Source organism: Mangifera indica, chromosome 5 (assembly GCF_011075055.1).
Source record: "Mangifera indica cultivar Alphonso chromosome 5, CATAS_Mindica_2.1, whole genome shotgun sequence".
Taxonomy (NCBI): Eukaryota; Viridiplantae; Streptophyta; class Magnoliopsida; order Sapindales; family Anacardiaceae; genus Mangifera; species Mangifera indica.
The window spans coordinates 5,469,032-5,488,423 of record NC_058141.1 but is presented as its reverse complement, the minus strand read 5'-3'; the positions used below and the strand labels follow the sequence as shown (position 1 = coordinate 5,488,423).

At 32.6% G+C, this 19,392-nt stretch overlaps 1 protein-coding gene across 4 annotated transcripts; it reads left to right on the top strand.

The window, feature by feature from the left end:
• Nucleotides 1–2,342: 2,342 nt before the first annotated feature.
• LOC123217324 (65-kDa microtubule-associated protein 6-like) lies at nucleotides 2,343–8,097 on the top strand. 4 transcript variants are annotated; one of them, XM_044638286.1, is made up of 12 exons: nucleotides 2,347–2,898; nucleotides 3,789–3,992; nucleotides 4,798–5,055; nucleotides 5,390–5,605; nucleotides 5,683–5,838; nucleotides 5,913–6,072; nucleotides 6,192–6,343; nucleotides 6,603–6,690; nucleotides 6,768–6,841; nucleotides 6,924–6,998; nucleotides 7,227–7,584; nucleotides 7,732–8,097. In XM_044638286.1, the coding sequence occupies exons 1-11, from the start codon at nucleotides 2,827–2,829 to the stop codon at nucleotides 7,563–7,565; spliced, it is 1,794 nt and encodes a 597-aa protein (XP_044494221.1). In that variant the 5' UTR covers nucleotides 2,347–2,826; the 3' UTR covers nucleotides 7,566–7,584; nucleotides 7,732–8,097. The 4 variants fall into 4 exon arrangements, with proteins under 4 accessions (XP_044494223.1, XP_044494224.1, XP_044494221.1 ...); XM_044638287.1 differs by lacking the exon at nucleotides 2,347–2,898 and adding an exon at nucleotides 3,197–3,293; XM_044638288.1 differs by lacking the exon at nucleotides 7,732–8,097 and having other exon boundaries at nucleotides 2,343–2,898; nucleotides 6,924–7,026; nucleotides 7,105–7,317.
• The last annotated feature ends 11,295 nt before the right edge of the window (nucleotides 8,098–19,392 follow it).

Genomic DNA, 19,392 nt, shown 5'->3' with positions numbered 1-19,392 from the left:
TTATAACTGGGGCCTCTGGAAATTAGGTGGTTTAGCTAGGTTTTTGGACGAATTTTGGTTAAGGAAAGTTTTTAGCTCAACAATGGAGGTTCTCGGCAAAAATGGAAGAGAAAATGAATAGAAATAAATTTATAAGCCTATTGGACCATTTTGCCCTTAATCTTTTCCATAAATTACTATTTTATCCTTAGCCAATTACCAAAAACCCTTAGCACCACCATATAATTTCAAGTGTGCCCTTCAATTTTAATTCCCACTTTGTCCCTTGAATATTTATAAAATGACCATTTTACCCCCTTTGAAAAATATTGCTCATTTAGTAGTTTTCTATAATTTTTTTGCAATTTCTTTACACAACAAGTTATAAAATCCATTCTAGGGGTAATTTTGGAAGTGGAGTTTACTGACACACCTGAATTCGGATGTTACAAAAAATTTTTAAAAAAATTATACCGAGCCAACTCGAGCCAGCTCGAGCTCGGCTAAGCCAAGCTCGTTTCGGGCTCGACCGAGCCGAGCTCGAGCTTGGCTCGGCTCGAATCCAGCCTAAAGGTAAGTAGTGTATAAGTTAAAGTACAAATTATAGTCAATTTTATAATTATATTAATATTAACCATTATCAGAATTGTTCAAAGATATAATGATGAAAAACTAGATGTTTTGAAATGGTGAAAAGACAAGATAAAAAATTTTCCTATACTTGTTGTCATAGGTCGAGATTTACTAACACTTTCAGTGTCAACTGTAGCATCAAAATCCACTTTTAGTGTAAGTAGATACATGTTAGATGATAGACGATCCAATTATTTTTATATATATATATATATATATATATATATATATATATATTATTTATGTTTGTAATTATACAGTATGCATATTAATTTATTTGTATTGTGTTATAAACTTATAATATCTTTTATCATGTAACCATGATATTTCTCTACCACAAGTGAAAAATTATAAATAAAATGTTTAAGATGCAATCATTAGTTTTAATAATTGAAAAATAAATTATGTTCAAATTTTTTAATTAATTTTTTTTTAAAATTTGTTTAAATGCGCTGGCGTAATTAAGGCCCAGCCTAACCCTATATATATAGGGTCGGGCCTTAGGCCCTAAAAATTCTATCAATTGATCCAGTCTATAGGTCTATCATTGTACAAGCCTAAGGCCCGACACGACTCATGAACATGTCTAGTCAATGCTAACATGTTTCACCCCAACTTTTCCATACTTACAATACCTATCATTCAATTATACACAAAGTCTCTCATGTCATGTTTTTTACATTGTCAAATCTCTCCATTCAAAACTATAATGATATCAACAATGGATGATATTAGTGTTATTGATGATACTATAAATTGTGGTGAATGTATTATGAAATTAAATATTTTACCTAAAATGAATTAAAAAAGGAGTATTAGCTACTTAGAAAATAAAGATAAAAGGAGGTTTTCTCGTTCTAGAGTTTGGAAAATGATAAGATAAACCTAAACATGCCTCACCTTAATTCAAAAATGTATACAAAGACCCAAATTGTGATTTTTTTTTTAAATATTCGGAAACATATATATATATATATATATATATATATATATATATATATATATATATATATGAGAATATGGTTAACAAAAACATGTATTTAAGATTAGATTCATTCTAATTGTTCGAATTAAAATAAATTGATTTAAATATTTGAATTTAAATTATTTAGTCAAATAAAAAATTAAATTATTTTTAAACTAAAATTCAAAATTTAACTCATTAATGAAATTAAATCTTGTTGAGATTCAATCTAAATAAACAACCAAATTTAGTTAGGTGATTCGAAGATAAGATTATGACACTACGTTTAAGCCAAAAAATTGTATTCAAAGATAAGATTATTTTAATATTATTGATAAAATAACGAATTTACTTTTTAACCTTAATAGAAAATATGTGGCAGATTAAACTCTAGGTGAATGTTTGAACTTTTCATGAAGTGTGGGTATATTTTAAAATTACACTAAAATTTGGGTGGGAAATTGTGCTTTTCCCTAAGCTTAAAAATTGTATTACGATAGCCCAAAAAACTTCGCATTGTAATTATAACAAAAAACAAAAACTTGTTGAATCACAAGAAAATGGTAGATTTTGATTATAATAAACATATTAAAAATTTATTTTTCTATCCTCCATCTATTTAATTAATTATAGGTAAGAAGGGAATAAATTGTGTTAATTTTTTTTCTTAAATTGATATTTAGAAAATGTAATAAATCTCATTATTGAAAAAGAAGTGCGCGTATATATACGCGCTCCAAGGCAGTAGTGTATTTTGACAGAAGTATGTGAGTTCTATTGCGTTGTTTTCAACTTCACTCACTTCTTCACCTCCCAAGAGGCTAATAGGAAGAGAAACCCTTCCTCCTATCCCCTGTACCTGCTACATTTGGCGCATTTTAGCTTAACCCCACAAACCCGAGCTCTTCTTCTTTTCACTTTTTATGCTTAATCTCGTCCTTTTTACTTACTTCATAACTCTTTTTCTCTCTTACAAAGTTTTTTTTTGTTCTTTTTCTTTTTTGGCTTTTTCAAGTTGGTGGGTGTTGAAGATAAAAGGTCGCGTTTTATCATAATAAATGTTGCTTTGAGGTTCAGATCTGGAAAGGTTAAGGCTTCTTTCAAACAATGCCTCTTCTTTTTCTTGGATACTTTTTGACCTTTTTTAAACTGCAATAAAAACCCATTTGCTGCTGTACTTCAAATTCTTTCTTCAAGGGAGTTGTTGTGTAAAGAGAGAGAGAGAGAGAGAGAGAGAGAGAGAGTTGGAAATGTTGGCGATTGGGAGTCCTTGTGGTGTCCGTACCTCCTCTTGTTACAATGCTTTACTGAGAGAGCTTCAGGTCTCTTCTTCTGCTTCTTCTTCTACTTGATGGGATTTCAGAAAGTTGTTTTTTTTTTTTTTTGGTTCTGTTAAAAGGCAAAAAGCATATTTTGATAATGGGTCTTTACACTGCTTATGCAATGAATTAGCCTTTCTCCTTTTTTTTACCCTCATTTTTGCATAAGGACAGCAATTTTGTGTTTTACTTTTGGTCAAATTTTTTTTCATTATTGATCTACTTACTGGAAGTTAAAACTTCTATATCCTTTTTCTTGTTTATAATTTTTAGAAATTGAATACTTTTTGTTTTTGGTTTGATCACTGTTCTTTTTCTTTCAAGTTGGTCTGATGAAATTTGTTTAATTTTTGACAATTTTATGTTGATGTCCAAATTTTGCGGGGAGCTAGTTTTTGGTTGGTGATTTATGGCTGGTTCTTCTTTAAACGATTCAATTGCTTTACACATTAATTTGATGTCTTAAACTATTGTTTTTACACATAAATGGTGGTTTAAGGTTGTTTGAGTTGGTTCCTTTTAAATTTAGTTACTTTTCTGACAATTTATTTTCTGCGTACCTTTGAATTTTGATTTAAAAAAAATATTTACTTTAACCGTATATATAGTTTAATGTTTATAAAAACTATTTCTTCTCTTGATTTTGATGAGTAATGGTCTATTGCTCTGTTAAGATCTTCATGTGTTATTCTGTTTAGTTCAATTTTCTTTGGACGGACTCAGTAAGGTGTTCAGATTTTGGATTTATTGGGTTCTAAAGCATTCAATGAGTCACTTTCTTCTAGTAGAAAATTAATTGAGTTGTTCTCTCATATAATTTGACCTTAGCTATTGTAAAAGAGAAGAAAACAACACTCAAATTTTAATTGGTTTTATTGTTGTAATGGAAACAGCAAATATGGAGTGACATCGGTGAGAGTGAGGCGGAAAAAGACCGCATGCTGATGGAGTTGGAGAGGGAGTGCTTAGAAGTTTACCGGAGAAAGTTGGAGGAAGCTTCCAATGCCAAGGCGCGTCTTCATCAGGCTGTCACAGCAAAGGAAGCCGAGCTTGCAAAACTCATGGCTTCTCTTGGGGAACTTAATATTCATTCGCCGGTAAACTTAATGTCCCGGCATTTAAACATCAGAGGATCATTTTTCTTTTGTTTCCATTATAATTCAGTTATGCTTTGTGTTGGGTACTCGTGTTCACTTTCCTTAGAGTGTCCAACATTTATTGGATTTTCTTTGTGCTGAATTTAGAAGCTTATGCACGTTAACTGGAATAACTAAATCTGTTTAGTAATTGTGCCCGGGTAACGAACTAATTGTATGTATCTATAATTTTGCTATCACTGTTTGTGGATCATTCAAGAAACTTTCTGAGTGGGATGACTGGTGGATGCAAAACAGGTTTACCTTCTTGTGGCTGACATATCAAGGCAAGAGGCTGTTTGAGTTCTGGAGTACTGTTATGGATTCTCACTGAACAAAGTGGCAGATGTTTAGTCCTTTAAAGAGTTTTCCACTATATTTTGAGAAACGTGGAAGGGTCTTTTGATTCAGTACCATAGTGAATGCTTTTTACTTCCTGAATATGGTTCCTGTTTCATTCTCTTGGATAGATTTTTGTACAGAAACATAGAATTTGAGATTTCAACTATTGTGTGGAAATTAATGGAGAAAGTTTTGTACACCTTTCCTCAATCTCCATTTTTAGGTTATTTGAATGCTAACTCTGGCGCACAGGTCCATTTCTTTTTCTCAGTTTTCTTGTTTCCTGTTGTTATGATGCAAATTTTTACTAATTGGGTAGTACTATTGGCATGCTAGGACCATTTTGACTGTTGAACTGTAAGCATATTATCTCTTATGGTATGACTTACTCATGTGATCCTAATCATCATACTTGTGGATTCAGACAGAGAAGAGGTTGACATCATTAAAAGAAAAGTTTGCTTCTATTGCACCTCTGGTAGATGATCTTAGAATAAAGAAAGAAGAACGTATGAAGCAATTTTCTGACATAAAGACACAAATTGAAAAGATTAGTGGTGAGATTTCTGGGTATGACAATCTGAACAATTCTCTGATCAATTTATTTCTGGAAGAAGAAGACTTGTCTATAAGAAGGCTTGCTGACTACCAAACACATCTTCTCACTCTTCAAAAGGAAAAGGTATGCATATCATGGTCAGACTAAAACTTTGAACGTAAGGAACAAATACATCAGAATTTATGTTGACTTTCAGCCTTAATGGAAGGGCAAATTTGGTGCCAGACATGCTTGTCCATAGATATAAAATCTGGCGCTGAATTGCAATTGAAGCTAAAATGGTCTGCTTCATTGCATTTGCTGAATCGGTGATGCTAGCTCTTGTTTATCATAAATTTATTCTTTTATTTGAATTAATATTCAATAATATTCCTCATGACTTAGTGCAAGGGATTAATATAGCTTTATATTATCCATATATTTGGTATTTATGTGGTGTAATACTTGCCTTTTGCAGTCTGACCGCCTGAATAAGGTTTTGGAATATGTGAATGAGGTGCATACTCTCTGTGGTGTGCTTGGGATGGATTTTGGCCAGATAGTGAGCAATGTGCATCCAAGCTTGCATGGTACCAGCATGGGGCATTCCACGAATATCAGCAATAGCACATTGGAAGGCTTAGAACAGGCCATTGTCAATTTGAAATCAGAAAGGAAGTTTCGAATACAGAAGGTAATGAAGGTATTCCTCTTTTTCTATATGTATATGTGACTTTGCTATTTGAAGTAAAACTGTATTGGGAAATGCAGCTGAAAAATATTTTGGCATCACTCTTTGATCTTTGGAACTTGATGGACTCACCAAATGAAGAGAAGAACAACTTTTCAAAGATTACTTATGTTCTTAGAGTATCAGAGTCTGAAGTTACAGAATTGGGTCTTCTATCAACTGAGATTATTGAAGAGGTTTGGAAACACTCTCTAGTTAATTTTTGTTTTGTTGTGGAAGAGTAGATCTTCAAGTTTCGCTTCTCTCTCAGGCATCAGCAGAAGTGGATAGGCTTACTAAATTGAAGGCTACTCGAATGAAAGAACTTGTTATGAAAAAGAGATTAGAATTGGAGGAAATATGCAAAATGACTCACGTCGAACCTGGTACCAGCACAGCAGCTGAGAAATTCAGTGCTCTGATAGATTCTGGTTTGGATATTTCCTTTTCCTAAAATGGAGCTAGTTAATAGTAGATCATTGTATTTTCCTTTTTTCATTAAGAGTATGCTTTGCAATTTGTATAAATGAACCTTCACACGTTTGTTCAGGTCTAGTGGATCCTTCTGAACTCCTGGCCAACATTGAAGCACAGATTAGCAAAGTTAAAGATGAAGCACTAAGCCGAAAAGATATAATGGATAGGATAGACCGATGGCTTTCAGCATGTGAAGAGGAAAAATGGCTGGATGAATACAGTCAAGTAATAATATGCAATTTTTGTGCTTGATAGTCTGTCAACATATGATGATAGGATTAGAACTCAAGATTAAGATATTTTCTCAATTACTTCCTCTTCCATTCTCTCTCATAGTTTTTTGTCTCCTGCATCTTATGATTTATTATTAGAATAGCTCAAAAGTTATTCAAATTAGTCGCACTTCAATAACTGGCAATCCATCCATTGCTGTAACAGCATCTATCCTTGTTCTCATGTTCACAAAATTCCCATTTGACTACAGGATGACAATCGATACAATGCTGGCAGAGGTGCACACATTAATCTAAAACGTGCAGAGCGAGCTCGAGTAGCTGTGACCAAAATTCCAGGTATTACTTTCTCTAATGCTGATATACTATATTATGAACTGAGCAACATTTTGTTGCTAACAAGCTCCAGATTCCAGCAATTGTTGACAATCTGATAAATAGAACACTAGCCTGGGAGGATGAGAAAAAGATGTACTTTCTCTATGATGGAGTAAGTTACTCATTTGTGGCTTTAGTTATTCTGGACTTTTCTTGTCTCTTGTAGATTCATTTGCATGTTATCTATATTTCAGGTAAGGTTAGTGTCATTACTCGATGAGTACAAGCTGGCAAGACAACAGAGGGAAGAAGAAAAGAGAAGATTCAGGGTAATTTACCTCATGCTGTTGTGGGAAGGTGTTTTGGATTTCCATGCAATTTTGTCATGCAAATTGGCCTTGTTATTCATAACTTATGATTGTTTTTTCGTTGTAGTGACATCTTATCAACTTTTAATTGGAAGAAAAGATCTGCTTGGTATTCTGTAATTGTTATCTCCAAACGGGTCCAATGTATTTGTGGATAATATTTGATAAGTTTTTATCACACATCCACAGGACCAAAAGAAGCTCCAGGATCTCCTTGTAACAGAGAGGGAAGCCATATATGGGTCTAAACCTAGTCCGAGAAAGACTAGCAGCTTTAGGAAGCCAAATGGATATCATGCAAATGGAAATGGATCAATGACTCCCACTCCTCGTCGAAGCTCTACTGGTAGTGGAACTCCTGAGCTCCTCACTCCCAGATCCTACTTGGGGCGTCAAAATGGACATTTCAAGGAAATACGGAGGCTGTCAACTGCTCCAATGAACTTTGTAGCCATATCAAAAGAAGATACCATGTCAACATACACATCTGTTTGTGGTTCTGAGCGAGGCTCTCCTCCACACGGTTGAATTTACATGCCTGGGAATGGTATGTTTTTTTGTAATTATTATTACCTCTCTATGATTCAATGATGTGTACTCGGATAGATCTCATTTTGTTTTCTGCGTTCAACAGCCCTTAAAAGTTGTGGTCTTATTTAGTTAATTTTGTTGATCTTTGACTGTATTGTTGCAGGACTGCAGCTGCATTAAAATTTCAACTACTGTACACTCAATTAGATCAGTGGAAGCTTTGTGAATATAGAAAGGATTGTACAGTGTGTATGATTGTGAATTGTAGAAGTACTTGGAGTTGGAGAGAAGGGGTAACTGACATTTGAAGGCTTGCGTTTAGATGTGATTTGGTTTGAGGATTAAGAGCAAAATAGATAATAGTTTGCTGGCAGTTGAAATAGAAATGCTATACTAGTGCCGACCTTGTATTCTATTATTGATTTTGATTGTGTTTTGCATTGCCCCATGTAAATAAATCCTATATTGCACCCTGATTGCTTTCATTTTGATACCTCTGTGGAAATATATTTGTAGGGTGTTTCTGATATGCATGTATGCTGTATCACACAGATGTCTGCCTTACCTGTAATTGCTCAACTCTCTGCGCTGCAAATGTACCACCTTTCTCTACTGTTGGTTATTGTATGTATACGGTAACTGACTTGGTACCGGGTTCTGACTGATGCCAAATGATGACAATCTACATAGAATTTAGCTAATACTGTTGTGTTCTCCGAGTGGAGGGAATTCATGTAGCAATAAAATTATGTGGTACATTTTGAGTATACAAATGAATATATACTTAATACGTGTTATTGAATGATTGATAATTTTAAATTAAAAATAAATAATATTTAATTATATGAGAATATATCAAGTTTATTTATTTGTGTATTTAAAATTGGTACGTATAATATTATTCATTCTTATAGACATAGGTTTGAGATTTGCTATCAGAGTGTTGATGCTGTGTTGTGTAACAGTAATATGAGTGATGGGAATTTAGTTTAGTAGGAGTCTTGAAATTTTGGTAGCATTGATTTAATGGGTTGTAACATTGTAATAGACTTAGGTTCATATATGTTAGGTTTGAGTTTGGACGTGTGGTTGATTTTCAAATATATTTTAGTTTGGGTTTGAACTTGTGTTTTATATGTTAAGTTAGAGTTTGGGTTTGTTTGGGCAAAGCTTGTATCTAGCTTGAATACGCTCGTTTTGAATTCATTATTTGTTCTAGTATTTGTCACGACTTGTAAAATCTTGATATATCTAGTGCTATTAGACTTGGCCATGGTTCATGAACCGTCGGTTTCGGTTCGAAACCGCCGGTTTACGGTTCGAAAATATAAGGACCCTGAACCGAAACCGTAATAGGACGGTTCGTCCATGGTTCGGAACCGTCGGTTCCGGTTCATGGCCCAGGTTCGGAACCAACGATTTCGGTTCGAAATCGATATTGAACAGTCAATTCTAATACATGATCTTGATTTAATTTTTAAATTATTAATTTCAATAATTGAAAATTAAAAGAAAGGCTTAGACTTAATTACAATAAATAAAATTAATTATATAAATAAATTATATGATTAATTATAAAAGATAATAAATAAATAATAAATAAAATTAATTATAGAAATAAATTCTATAATTAATTATGAATTGTATAAAAAAAATTGAAATTGAAATTAATAAAAAATTAAGAAAGAATTTAATTAAATTTAAGAAAATTTGATTGAATTGAAAGATTGAGAGAGTATTAAGAGTTTAAAGAATGAGAATGAGAGTTTGAAGGATTGAGTGAGAGAGTGAAGAGATTGAAATTTGAGATAATGGAATTTGAAGGGGTATATATAGGAAAAAACTTTTTTGAAAAAAATTAAAAATAGGGGGGGTGAAATGAGATTTAGAGAAATTGCAGGGGGACCGTTGGTCCCTTGCATTTTCTCTGAAAATTGCAGGGGTCACCTGTAATTTTCCCTTCAAGCCAACGGTTCCCTCTGCGCAGGGAACTGTTGGCTTTTTTAAAAAAAATTCAAAAAAAATCAAAAAAAATTAAAAAAATTCAAATTTTTTCGGTTCAACACAGTAAACAGCCGGTTCATAAACCAGGTGTGAACCGGTGGTTTCACGATTCCAATTTATGTAAACCGGAATCGAACCGTAGAACCACGGTTTCGGTTCCGGTTCAGTCTGGTTCCGGTTTCGGGTTTAGGCGGGCCGGTTTTGGTCCGGTTCACGGGACAAACCGGCCCGTGGCTAGGTCTAAGTGCTATAGTTAAAAGGTTTGATCACTATGTCTTAAGGTTTATTCGTTCAACTAAATTTGGCAAAGTTTCCCATTATCCAAAAAAAAAACATTTTTACATTCCTTGTTGGAATAAATAACATTCTCTCTTTCAAAATCAAATTTTGTTTAAAAAAAAAAATTAATGTTGTAAGTACAAAATAATAATTTTTACTATCTATTAATTAAAAAAAGAAAAGCACAACTACTTTCTCTCTGATTCAAATGTTTTAAACATGAGTAAAAATGTTTAAAAACTTATAAATCAATATCTAAATATATTCAAATCTCATATATTTTGAAACTATGATGCGAGTATAATAGTTATAATATAGTATTTATACTTATAATTTATTATATTTTGTTTAATTCTTTGAAAGTGTAAAATCATTATTAAACTATTGTGGGTAAACTGATATTTTAAAAATTTTCGAAAGGCTTACAAATTTTTTTAAATTCCTAATAACTCCTAGAAATTTTTAACAAAAAATCCTAATATTTTTAAAAATTATAATTTATCTTTTAATATATGGTTATATGATAAAGTTATTTTGATTTATAGGAAGACAGAAAGAAATAACAAAAGTAAAAAGAAAGAGAAATAAAAAGATTCTTCAATAATTTGAATATGTAAAATGTTAAGTGATTTGATAATTTTAAAAAATAAAATAATATTAATTCATTAAGGCAATTTGTAATATTTTAAATAGTGGCATCTCGGGGACCTCATAGGAGGGGAGAAATTGCGTTTTTTTAAATAGTATCAACCTATTGGAACTCATGGGAGGGAGAAAATTGTGATTTTTTAAAATAATATCAACTTGTGAAATCATGAGTTAAGGGGGAAATTGATTTTTTTTCTATTTAAAGGTTTTTCAATGTGTAGATTTGGAATTTTAGGTCTGTTTTTTTAATTTATGGGTTTTTAGATGTATAGTTTTCAAATTTCAAAGTTTTTAAATTTTAGGTTTATTTTTTAGATATGTAGTTTTCAAATTTCAACTCCATTTTTTTCAATTATTTTATATTAAGGTATCTTCGACATGTAAATTTCAAATTTTATATTTGTATTTTTAAAATTCTTATCAAATTTTTCATGATAATAAATTTTTTACAAGAAGGTTCACAAAAAGGAAAACGTGAGGACCTAAGGGGGTATTGAGATTCGAGCGACACGTTCGAGTAGAGATGACATCGCATGTGTAATGAAATTCTATATCCAAGATCAAATCCACATTGACAAAGGTGTAGTTAAAGTTGTTTGCCTGAACATGTTTTGGGCACTCATGTAACTCCAAAACACGAGATTTAATGGAGTGTTGATATGCTCCTTTATATTAAGACAAGTGTAAAGAGGTGATACGAGAAATGAATTATGGTTCTGGGGTAATGAGGTTGATGTGAGGTTCAATGCATTCAAGTTTGCTCTTATTATGGACCTTCACTTCAGTCAGTTCAGTAACATGGAGACATATCTTCCACAAGGTATCGAACATAAGATTTGAGACACATATCTTCAGGGATGTGAAAGTGTGAAATACAAAGATGTGAAGACAGTATTTTTAGCAAGGCCATGAGGGGATGATGATACCGACGTCGTTAAATTGGTGCTATTGTATTGTCTTTATATGGTGTTACTAGAGAATGACAAACGGAAAAAGATATCTCTAATTGGTTAATCACTTAGACGAATTCAATTCTTACCCGTGAGGTGTACAGGTATGGGAGATAACCTATTGCTTCATGTGCCAATCCATTGAGAGATTATGCTCTAGTACACTGAAAGATTTGGAGAAGTACAGAATCTATGAGTTTTTACTCGCATTCCAAGTAAGTGTATCATTGTGAATAATTTTTTTGATAGCCAAAAAAATTATTCACTATAGTGGTAATTTGTGAAATTTAAACATTGATGTTGATATTGTAGTTTTGGATAAACAAGACGTTGGACATATTAGCTGTCTGGGTGGAGTGTTTTGATTATTATATGTATCTGTGCATGTTCTAGTGGTGGATAAGAGAAATCCTAAGATGGATTTATATGGAACAAACATTCAATAGTGATGTGGTTAGTAATTCTTAATTGATTAATTGATTACTTAATTAATTTAGTAATCTGCTTACAAAAAATTCTTGTTGATATATTTTAATGAGTTGGATAATGTTAATTTCCCGCTTGTGCCTTCAAAAAATGAGGAGGCCATACCATGTCAAGTACATGGGAATGTTAGATCTGTAGTCTTCCTTGACATCCTCCTTATCAAGAGACAGAACATCTACTTTTCGTGACATAGCTTCTCCTATCGTCCCACATGTTAATGACTCAGACGTTCCCCCACGATTGAGCGCATATCTCCCACGTCTTTAAGTGTGCCCCCCACTACTGTTGACACCTCAAACGTGCCCCCTATGATTAAGTGCATATCGCTCGTATCCTTGGGTGTGCCTCCATTATTATCGATGCCCTGAGTGTGCCCTTCACGACTGTGTCACCTTTTGATGTTACATTGGCCCGATAAGGTAATCTTTTATTGGACACAATGTATCATTTGTGAGACAAGTTGTCTCATCTGGAGAATCATGTAGATGACATGATGACTTGATTGAAGGTTAGGATGAGTTGTGTGAAGGACACATTAACTTGTATCCGCCCAGATATTATCAATCAGGTGAAAAGCCTACATAAATTTTATTCATTCATTATTTAAATTTTAATTACCTGTTAGACTAACATATATATCTTGTTACAATCTACTCATGATGACACTAATAGACCCTTGCCTGTGGACCCTATTATTCCATCTCCTCCCCTAGACAAGGTTAGTAATAATCTGTTAGACATCCTATATTAATTGTTATTGAACAATTTATTATTAATCTTCATACAGGGTATTGTGTATGAAGGATCATTGGTTGACTATTCTCCACGTACACCATCTCCAATCGTGTTGGTAGGTAAATTGTTGTTCTTAAGTCAGTCATATACAATTCGATATAACTGGGTGATTAATATATTTTTTTTTGGTCATCTTTTTAGGATGAATGTTCGTTTTTCATTGCAAACCTCCTCTCTAATGCTAGTAGAGGGGTGATTAACATTACCTTCTAAGGGGATGATGTGGTCCATGTCTCATCACAAGGAGATCTTGAAAAGGTATATGCATAAATAAATGTTCATATTTATATATGTTGACCAATTATTATATTTCAAGGCTATTTATAAACATTATGTTCCTTCCCTAGGCAATCATAACGACATAGTTGGTAAACTTGATATTACATGAAGATTCCTTGACCAAACCTCATCTTTACATACAGAAGGTAATATTACCCATTCTACTGATTGTGTTAATTAAAATTAATTATGTATTTAACAAGTTTCGATTTTTTGATAGTTGGTGCAAATCGAACAGGGTTAGGTTGTCAAGAAGGGTCTGCTCATTCGTACCTATATACAAACTCACTAAAACTGATGATGAGATGAGTGATTTGTACTATTCCTATATTGGTCGTAGAACGTGAAGAAACATTCTAGAAGTGGCATGTGGAAGCTAAAGAATCTAACAACCACGAGGTATACACCATTAGAGTGAAATCTAAAGCAACTTTTTGGAGCACGATTGTAGAGCTGTGCTAGTGGTTGACTAACAAGGCAAATGGATTTTTTATAGTGACTTTGTTGAAATGTTTTACATATTCATGTAAACATAATCATTGTTGCTTTTATATCAATCATCAGTATGTAGATTTGTGATAACGTTACTATATTAGTACTAGCAACGATCAGTAGGCCATCATCGGACAAAATTGGATGACACCCATATATTCTTGGTAAGGCTTGTCTAGATGACGTAGGATAGGTGGCATGTAGCTCGCTGAGTCATTATAAGTGGCCTGAGCTTTTTACAAAGATGATGAAGGTTGATTATACGCCCAGATTATTTTACAGACCATGAAGGGCAATCGATCAGGTATTGTATATGTGTGTAGGTTATCTTTATTTATTTATATATTTAATATGTCTCCATTATAATTTTTCAATGTTTGTAGGTTTTCATACACATATACTTTAACTGTGCACACTAGGTCATCAGGGTCCTTGATTTGCAAGAGTGGACAATCATAGTATATAAGTCATAGAAAACTTATATAGGCACTTTAGATAGGCTTACATGTTGGATGCGATCGTATACCAGCTATACTAATATGACTAGAGATGATGAGTTTTTGGTCCACCATACATAAGACACCATGATATTATTAGTTAGTATTGTGTTGTGAGGAGGATGTCTCTTAGTAGGCTGCAGGATCTGGTGATTGTCGTGTATTTATGTTGCGCTTCATAGAGTGTATAATGCTTGGGCGAAGTTTAGATTTCCCCCCGTGAGTCTTCCACATCCATGCACAGGCATTTGACCACAGAGTTATATTTCCATTACATCAAGCAGATCGCATATTATACGTGTGCCCATGACTTTGTATATTGGTTATGTATATGTTTATTTATGATTCTATTTGCTATGTATATATTTGATTTACGATATTTATTGGTTATGCATACGATTTCATGTTTTGCATGTTTTATTACAACATTTATGTTGTGGTGTTACTAATAACAATTTACCTGAAAAGTATAAATCAAAAGTTAAGCAATGTATGAAATATAATAATTGCTAAACAAAAATTTAGTGATTTTTGAAACATAAATAATGATAACATAATATTTCAAGGATTACATCTCATTTCAACAAGTACATCATTAAGTTTAACATAAATAATACTAAATAAAAGGTCAAGACTTTGAAGATCTCCCACCTTTATGTCTTATTGATGAGCCTGATGGTATGAAGCTTGGCACCGGTGTTAGGCTCTTATATTTTGTTTGTACATGCCTAGCAAACTTTTGCTATAATAATGTTACCCTACAAAGGATGTTGTTTCCTATTTGAAAGACAACCTCATCGGCGATAATTGATAAAGGGTGGTAATATAACGTTTTCCTTTCTAGCATGTAACCATTTTGATTGATCTCCAAATGGATTGATAGTTTCCACATAGACAACATGGTAGAATTCGATGCTATCAATAAGGATGAACCCATGGATAGACATTGGTGAACTTTATATGTCTTATAGCAGCTACGACATGCTTACATGGAATTTATGAAAGCTGAAACTTTATGCTCGTATATGTACGCTAATGAAAGTCCATAATGTCGATGTAACTACCATAACCTACAACTTGATACCAAACATTTGTAATCAGACACACCTCTAGGTTCGAAGACTGCAACACATAGTGGGTAAACTTCTCTTCTATCATGGCATAACCTGGTAGATGCATTCATTTGTAATATTAGAAAGCATCAGTACATCTATTAATAAATAAAAGTAAGTGCAAAAAGCATAGTCAATTAAATAATTAGTATTAAAACTATACATACTTGCATGGTTTTTCAAAAACCCATAGTTGTAAGGTACCCGAATGAACTTGGCTAGTATTATGATGGGCAAACCCCACGCATGTCTGACAAGTGCATTGAATGACTCTACAATGTTGGTTGTCATTATATTATATATGTGACCTAGAAAATATGCTTTGCTCTATTAGTGATACCTCATCTCACATAGGTAATCCCCTACTTCAAGGTGTATCTCATCAATTGCTCTCATCATGACCTCAAAATCTGCCTCTATATAGGTTTTAGCTACTTTCTTGTACAAACACGTGACTTTTAAGTTACACTTGTACTTCGATCGCATATTACAAAAAAGGTGATGACAACAACATTAATGTTGTATCTCTAGAAAGACCTCAACCATTACTGAGTAGATGATGTGATGTTTATATGAGATTATTGTCAACTGTGATACTTTACTGATGCAATCTTTAAGCTTTGTCAAAAAACAAAACCATGTTGGATGATCTTCCTTTCTTCCTACACAGAAAGCTATTAGATAGATCTGATTATTACCATCCATTGCCATGGTGAGAAATAAATACCACAGATATCAACCCTTTAATAAAGTAGCATCAATGCAAGTAACAGGACAAATGTGATGCTGAAATCAAAGTTTTAAGAATCGGATCAAACTATGAACCGTTTGAGGTTTGGTTCTAGTCTAATCAGTCTGGCCGTTTTAATCAATTGGTTCAACTAGATTTTCAGTTTTGTTAAAGAACTTAAAAAAATTTAGTCTAACTACATATTCTTTATACACTAAATTTAAATTTACGTATAATTTTCAATTATAACCTACAAAACATGTGTTAAAATACTATTAAAAATTAATTAACATAATTATTACAACACAAAAATAAAATCGATTACATTAAATAAAAATTAATGATGTTTATGTAACATCATTAATTTCAGAAAAGTTTATGTAACAAAAATAGTGTTTATGTAACAAAAATTAATTAATTTTCAATTCAATATGTAAATGTTTCTGTAAGTGCCCAAAAAAATAATGTTTTTATCGAAAAGATTTTTTTTCGCTTGACAAATCAAACAAGTTAACAATAAGATAATAAAAGAAAAATTTATGGGATTGTCAAAGACAAACCTAAACCAAATTGTCCTTAGAATCAACCAAACAATATTCTAAGACATGTTAAATCTCTCCTAAATCTAAAATTTCAAGTTTTGGACGACTGAGATTGAGTTAATGATGGAGCATACTATTCTATTCTATAAACAAATTCAGATAATCTCAATGTTAATAAATGAGAAGACATGAGTATTTTTGTACATTGATAGTTCTCATGCAGTTAGATAATTGTTGCCTACTTGCCTTTTCCATTCCCCTAGGTGAAAATAAACTCTTTTTTTATAAAATATATTTTGAAACTTCTGATAAACTCACGCAACTGTGCAAGAAGAAAGGGAGTTCACAATCAAGCAAACTTGCAACATTGTTGTCGACTCACACAAGAATAAGTTCATTGTCGTCAACTAAATTGGAGAAGATGTCTACTATGGTCGACTCACCTTTTTGCGTGGTAGGGGAGAGCAATCAAACGTTATTGATAAACAAAACTGTGACAATGCACGCAATAAGAAAAGGCTAGAAGAATTGTTTTTGTAACTTTTATTTTCAAAAAACTAGATCTGGCTTCAATCAAAATGAGGTGCAAACCAGAAATGGATCATTGATCCAGTTGCAGTCCAGTCCAAAAATATGCATAAAACATTTATTTCTATAGTAAAACCCATTCTTGAGTCCAGTTCGCTGTTTGATTAGCTTGATTGACCAGTCTAATTTGTTTCTAAAAAGTTTGGTTGAAATGCACGAATGTAACAACCTAATGCCATAAAAAACTACTAAAAGTGATGATTCTTGTTAGTTTGTATATGTGTTATAATACCTGAATTCGTCTGCTTTAAATTATAGCAATAATCTAGTAACAACATAAATAACTTTTTTAGTGAGCCCCTCAATGACTGTAATACCTAATTTATTGACCTCTAAGCCTGTGAATATGGTATATCAATTTTATACCTGTCAATGATGTTAATAATGATCTCTTTAGTTTGATAAATATGATTAACCAACACAAACTTTAACTTTATTAATTGGCCTAGAGCTCGAGCCCTGGTTTGCCCATGATGTAGCTTTATCTGATCTTTTAAACATATGTGCGTGAGATTCATAGAATGGATTTGGAATAACTCATTGGGTGTTAATCTTTTTCTCTTTGCATACTATTGGCATTGCAGATTAATGCATATAATCTCCCATCTCCTTGTGTGTAACTTGGACACTCTGTACTAGAATCCTTTCTCTAATGCAAATTGAGCCATTACATCAATCAAGTGTTTTTTATTATTAAATATGTCACAAATTTTTATGGAATTCCTCTCTTGCACTGGTCCTACACCATTTGATATTGTTGTTGATGTTGAAGGTTGTAAAGGAAAATTGGGAGCCACTTAAATGGATCAATGTGGATATTATCAAAATAGTCAAACATAATTCCTGCACCTTATAGAGGATCTGCAAGCTAGAGAGTTCTTATATCATAGTTAATAGGTGATGTCTCCTCGAAGTTTGGCTTATCAAAAGGAACATCAACCATCTCTTTTCTATCAAAGTCACCCTAATTTGGAACCTTTTTTTTTTATCTCCATGAACCCATTCTTCAGTAGTATACAATGCATCATTATGACAATCTATAAAGTCGTTTGTTGAACCCTTAAGTGTTTTGATGATACTAAAACACAAGTTTGAATATCTAACATTGTCTAACGAATGTGTGAAAAACATTACCAAGTGGACACAAATTGAAAAATACAGAAACAGGATATACATGACCGTGCATCATGGTTACATGCATGTGTATCAAGTCAAAACACAAATAAAAGTGGTCGTGTATCCTTATTGTGTAGTTTTAGGCTAAGTCAACATGGTCAAACCAGATATATGCCTGTGTATTAAGGATGCCTGTCTTTTTGTCTATCCCTTGGCCATCCTTTCATGTCTAAAATATTCTAAAATTTCGAAGATGTAAGGTAAGATGCTCGTTTTTTAAATGGTGCATTTGAAAATTCGATTGTTGGGAGCTTTGATCGAAGATTGGTTGAGCATGAAAAACTAAAATATTGAAGGATACACGCCTGTGTGCCTTAGATACACGTTTGTGTGTCTTTCAAAAATTGTTGGTTTTAATGCTTAACATATTTATTCTCCCAACCAATAGTCATATGAACCATTTTAGTTATCCAAGACTATAAATTGAAGTTTCTTTGATGAGGAATAGGTTAAAGATCACACATGTAAAATCCAATACTTATTTTCTTCTCTAATTTCTCTCCAAAGCATATAACTCAAATTCTTAAAAGATACATTTGTGCTCATTTTCATGTATCAGCCTTGCAGAGACATTTACAAACATTATTTTCTGTATTCAAACTCTTTTGGGTGAAATCTCGATAAACTATTGTTGTGGGTGCAATCCCGAATCAACTAGTGTGCATGGGTGAAATCCCAGAGAATTATTATAAATCTTTACTGGAACTTCAAGTGGTTTGTTGAATAAGTGGATATAGGAGGCTTGGAAGAGAAAGCTCCGAACCACTATAAATCTTGAACATTTTCTTTCCCTACTCTATTTACTTTATGTTTTATATTTGTATTGTGTTTGTGATAAGTTGCTAAGTTTATGCTTATATATGTGTTGTATGCTTTGATAGATTATTGAATATAGTTTGTGCTTAATTGTTTGGAAATTTTGTTGAATTTATTTGTTTAGTTGTGATTGTTTATAAATTAGCTTAAGGATTTTTTATTTGGTAAAAAGTTTTAGATAATCTTGTTTACTCCCTTCTAGGATTATTACCCATTTAAGGTTTTACATCTTCCCAACCAGATTCCTGTTTGAGTTCACCATCATCATTGCCACTGCATTCTTCTTTTCCATATGCTTCGATTAAGGTACATGTAATAAAAACTGAATACATTCCTTGAAAGATTTTCACCTCATACGGCTACTTGTTTTGGTTTCATGTATATCTGAATGTTATTCAAGGTTGGATGAATAAGACATTTTTCACTCAAT

Excerpts from the sequence above, each read along its gene's own strand:
- LOC123217324 (XM_044638286.1), top strand. The coding sequence starts at position 2,827 with ATGTTGGCGATTGGGAGTCCTTGTGGTGTCCGTACCTCCTCTTGTTAC. Across the intron at positions 3,993-4,797 it reads AACTTAATATTCATTCGCCG|ACAGAGAAGAGGTTGACATC; the intron begins GTAAACTTAATG and ends TTGTGGATTCAG. Across the intron at positions 5,056-5,389 it reads TCACTCTTCAAAAGGAAAAG|TCTGACCGCCTGAATAAGGT; the intron begins GTATGCATATCA and ends TGCCTTTTGCAG.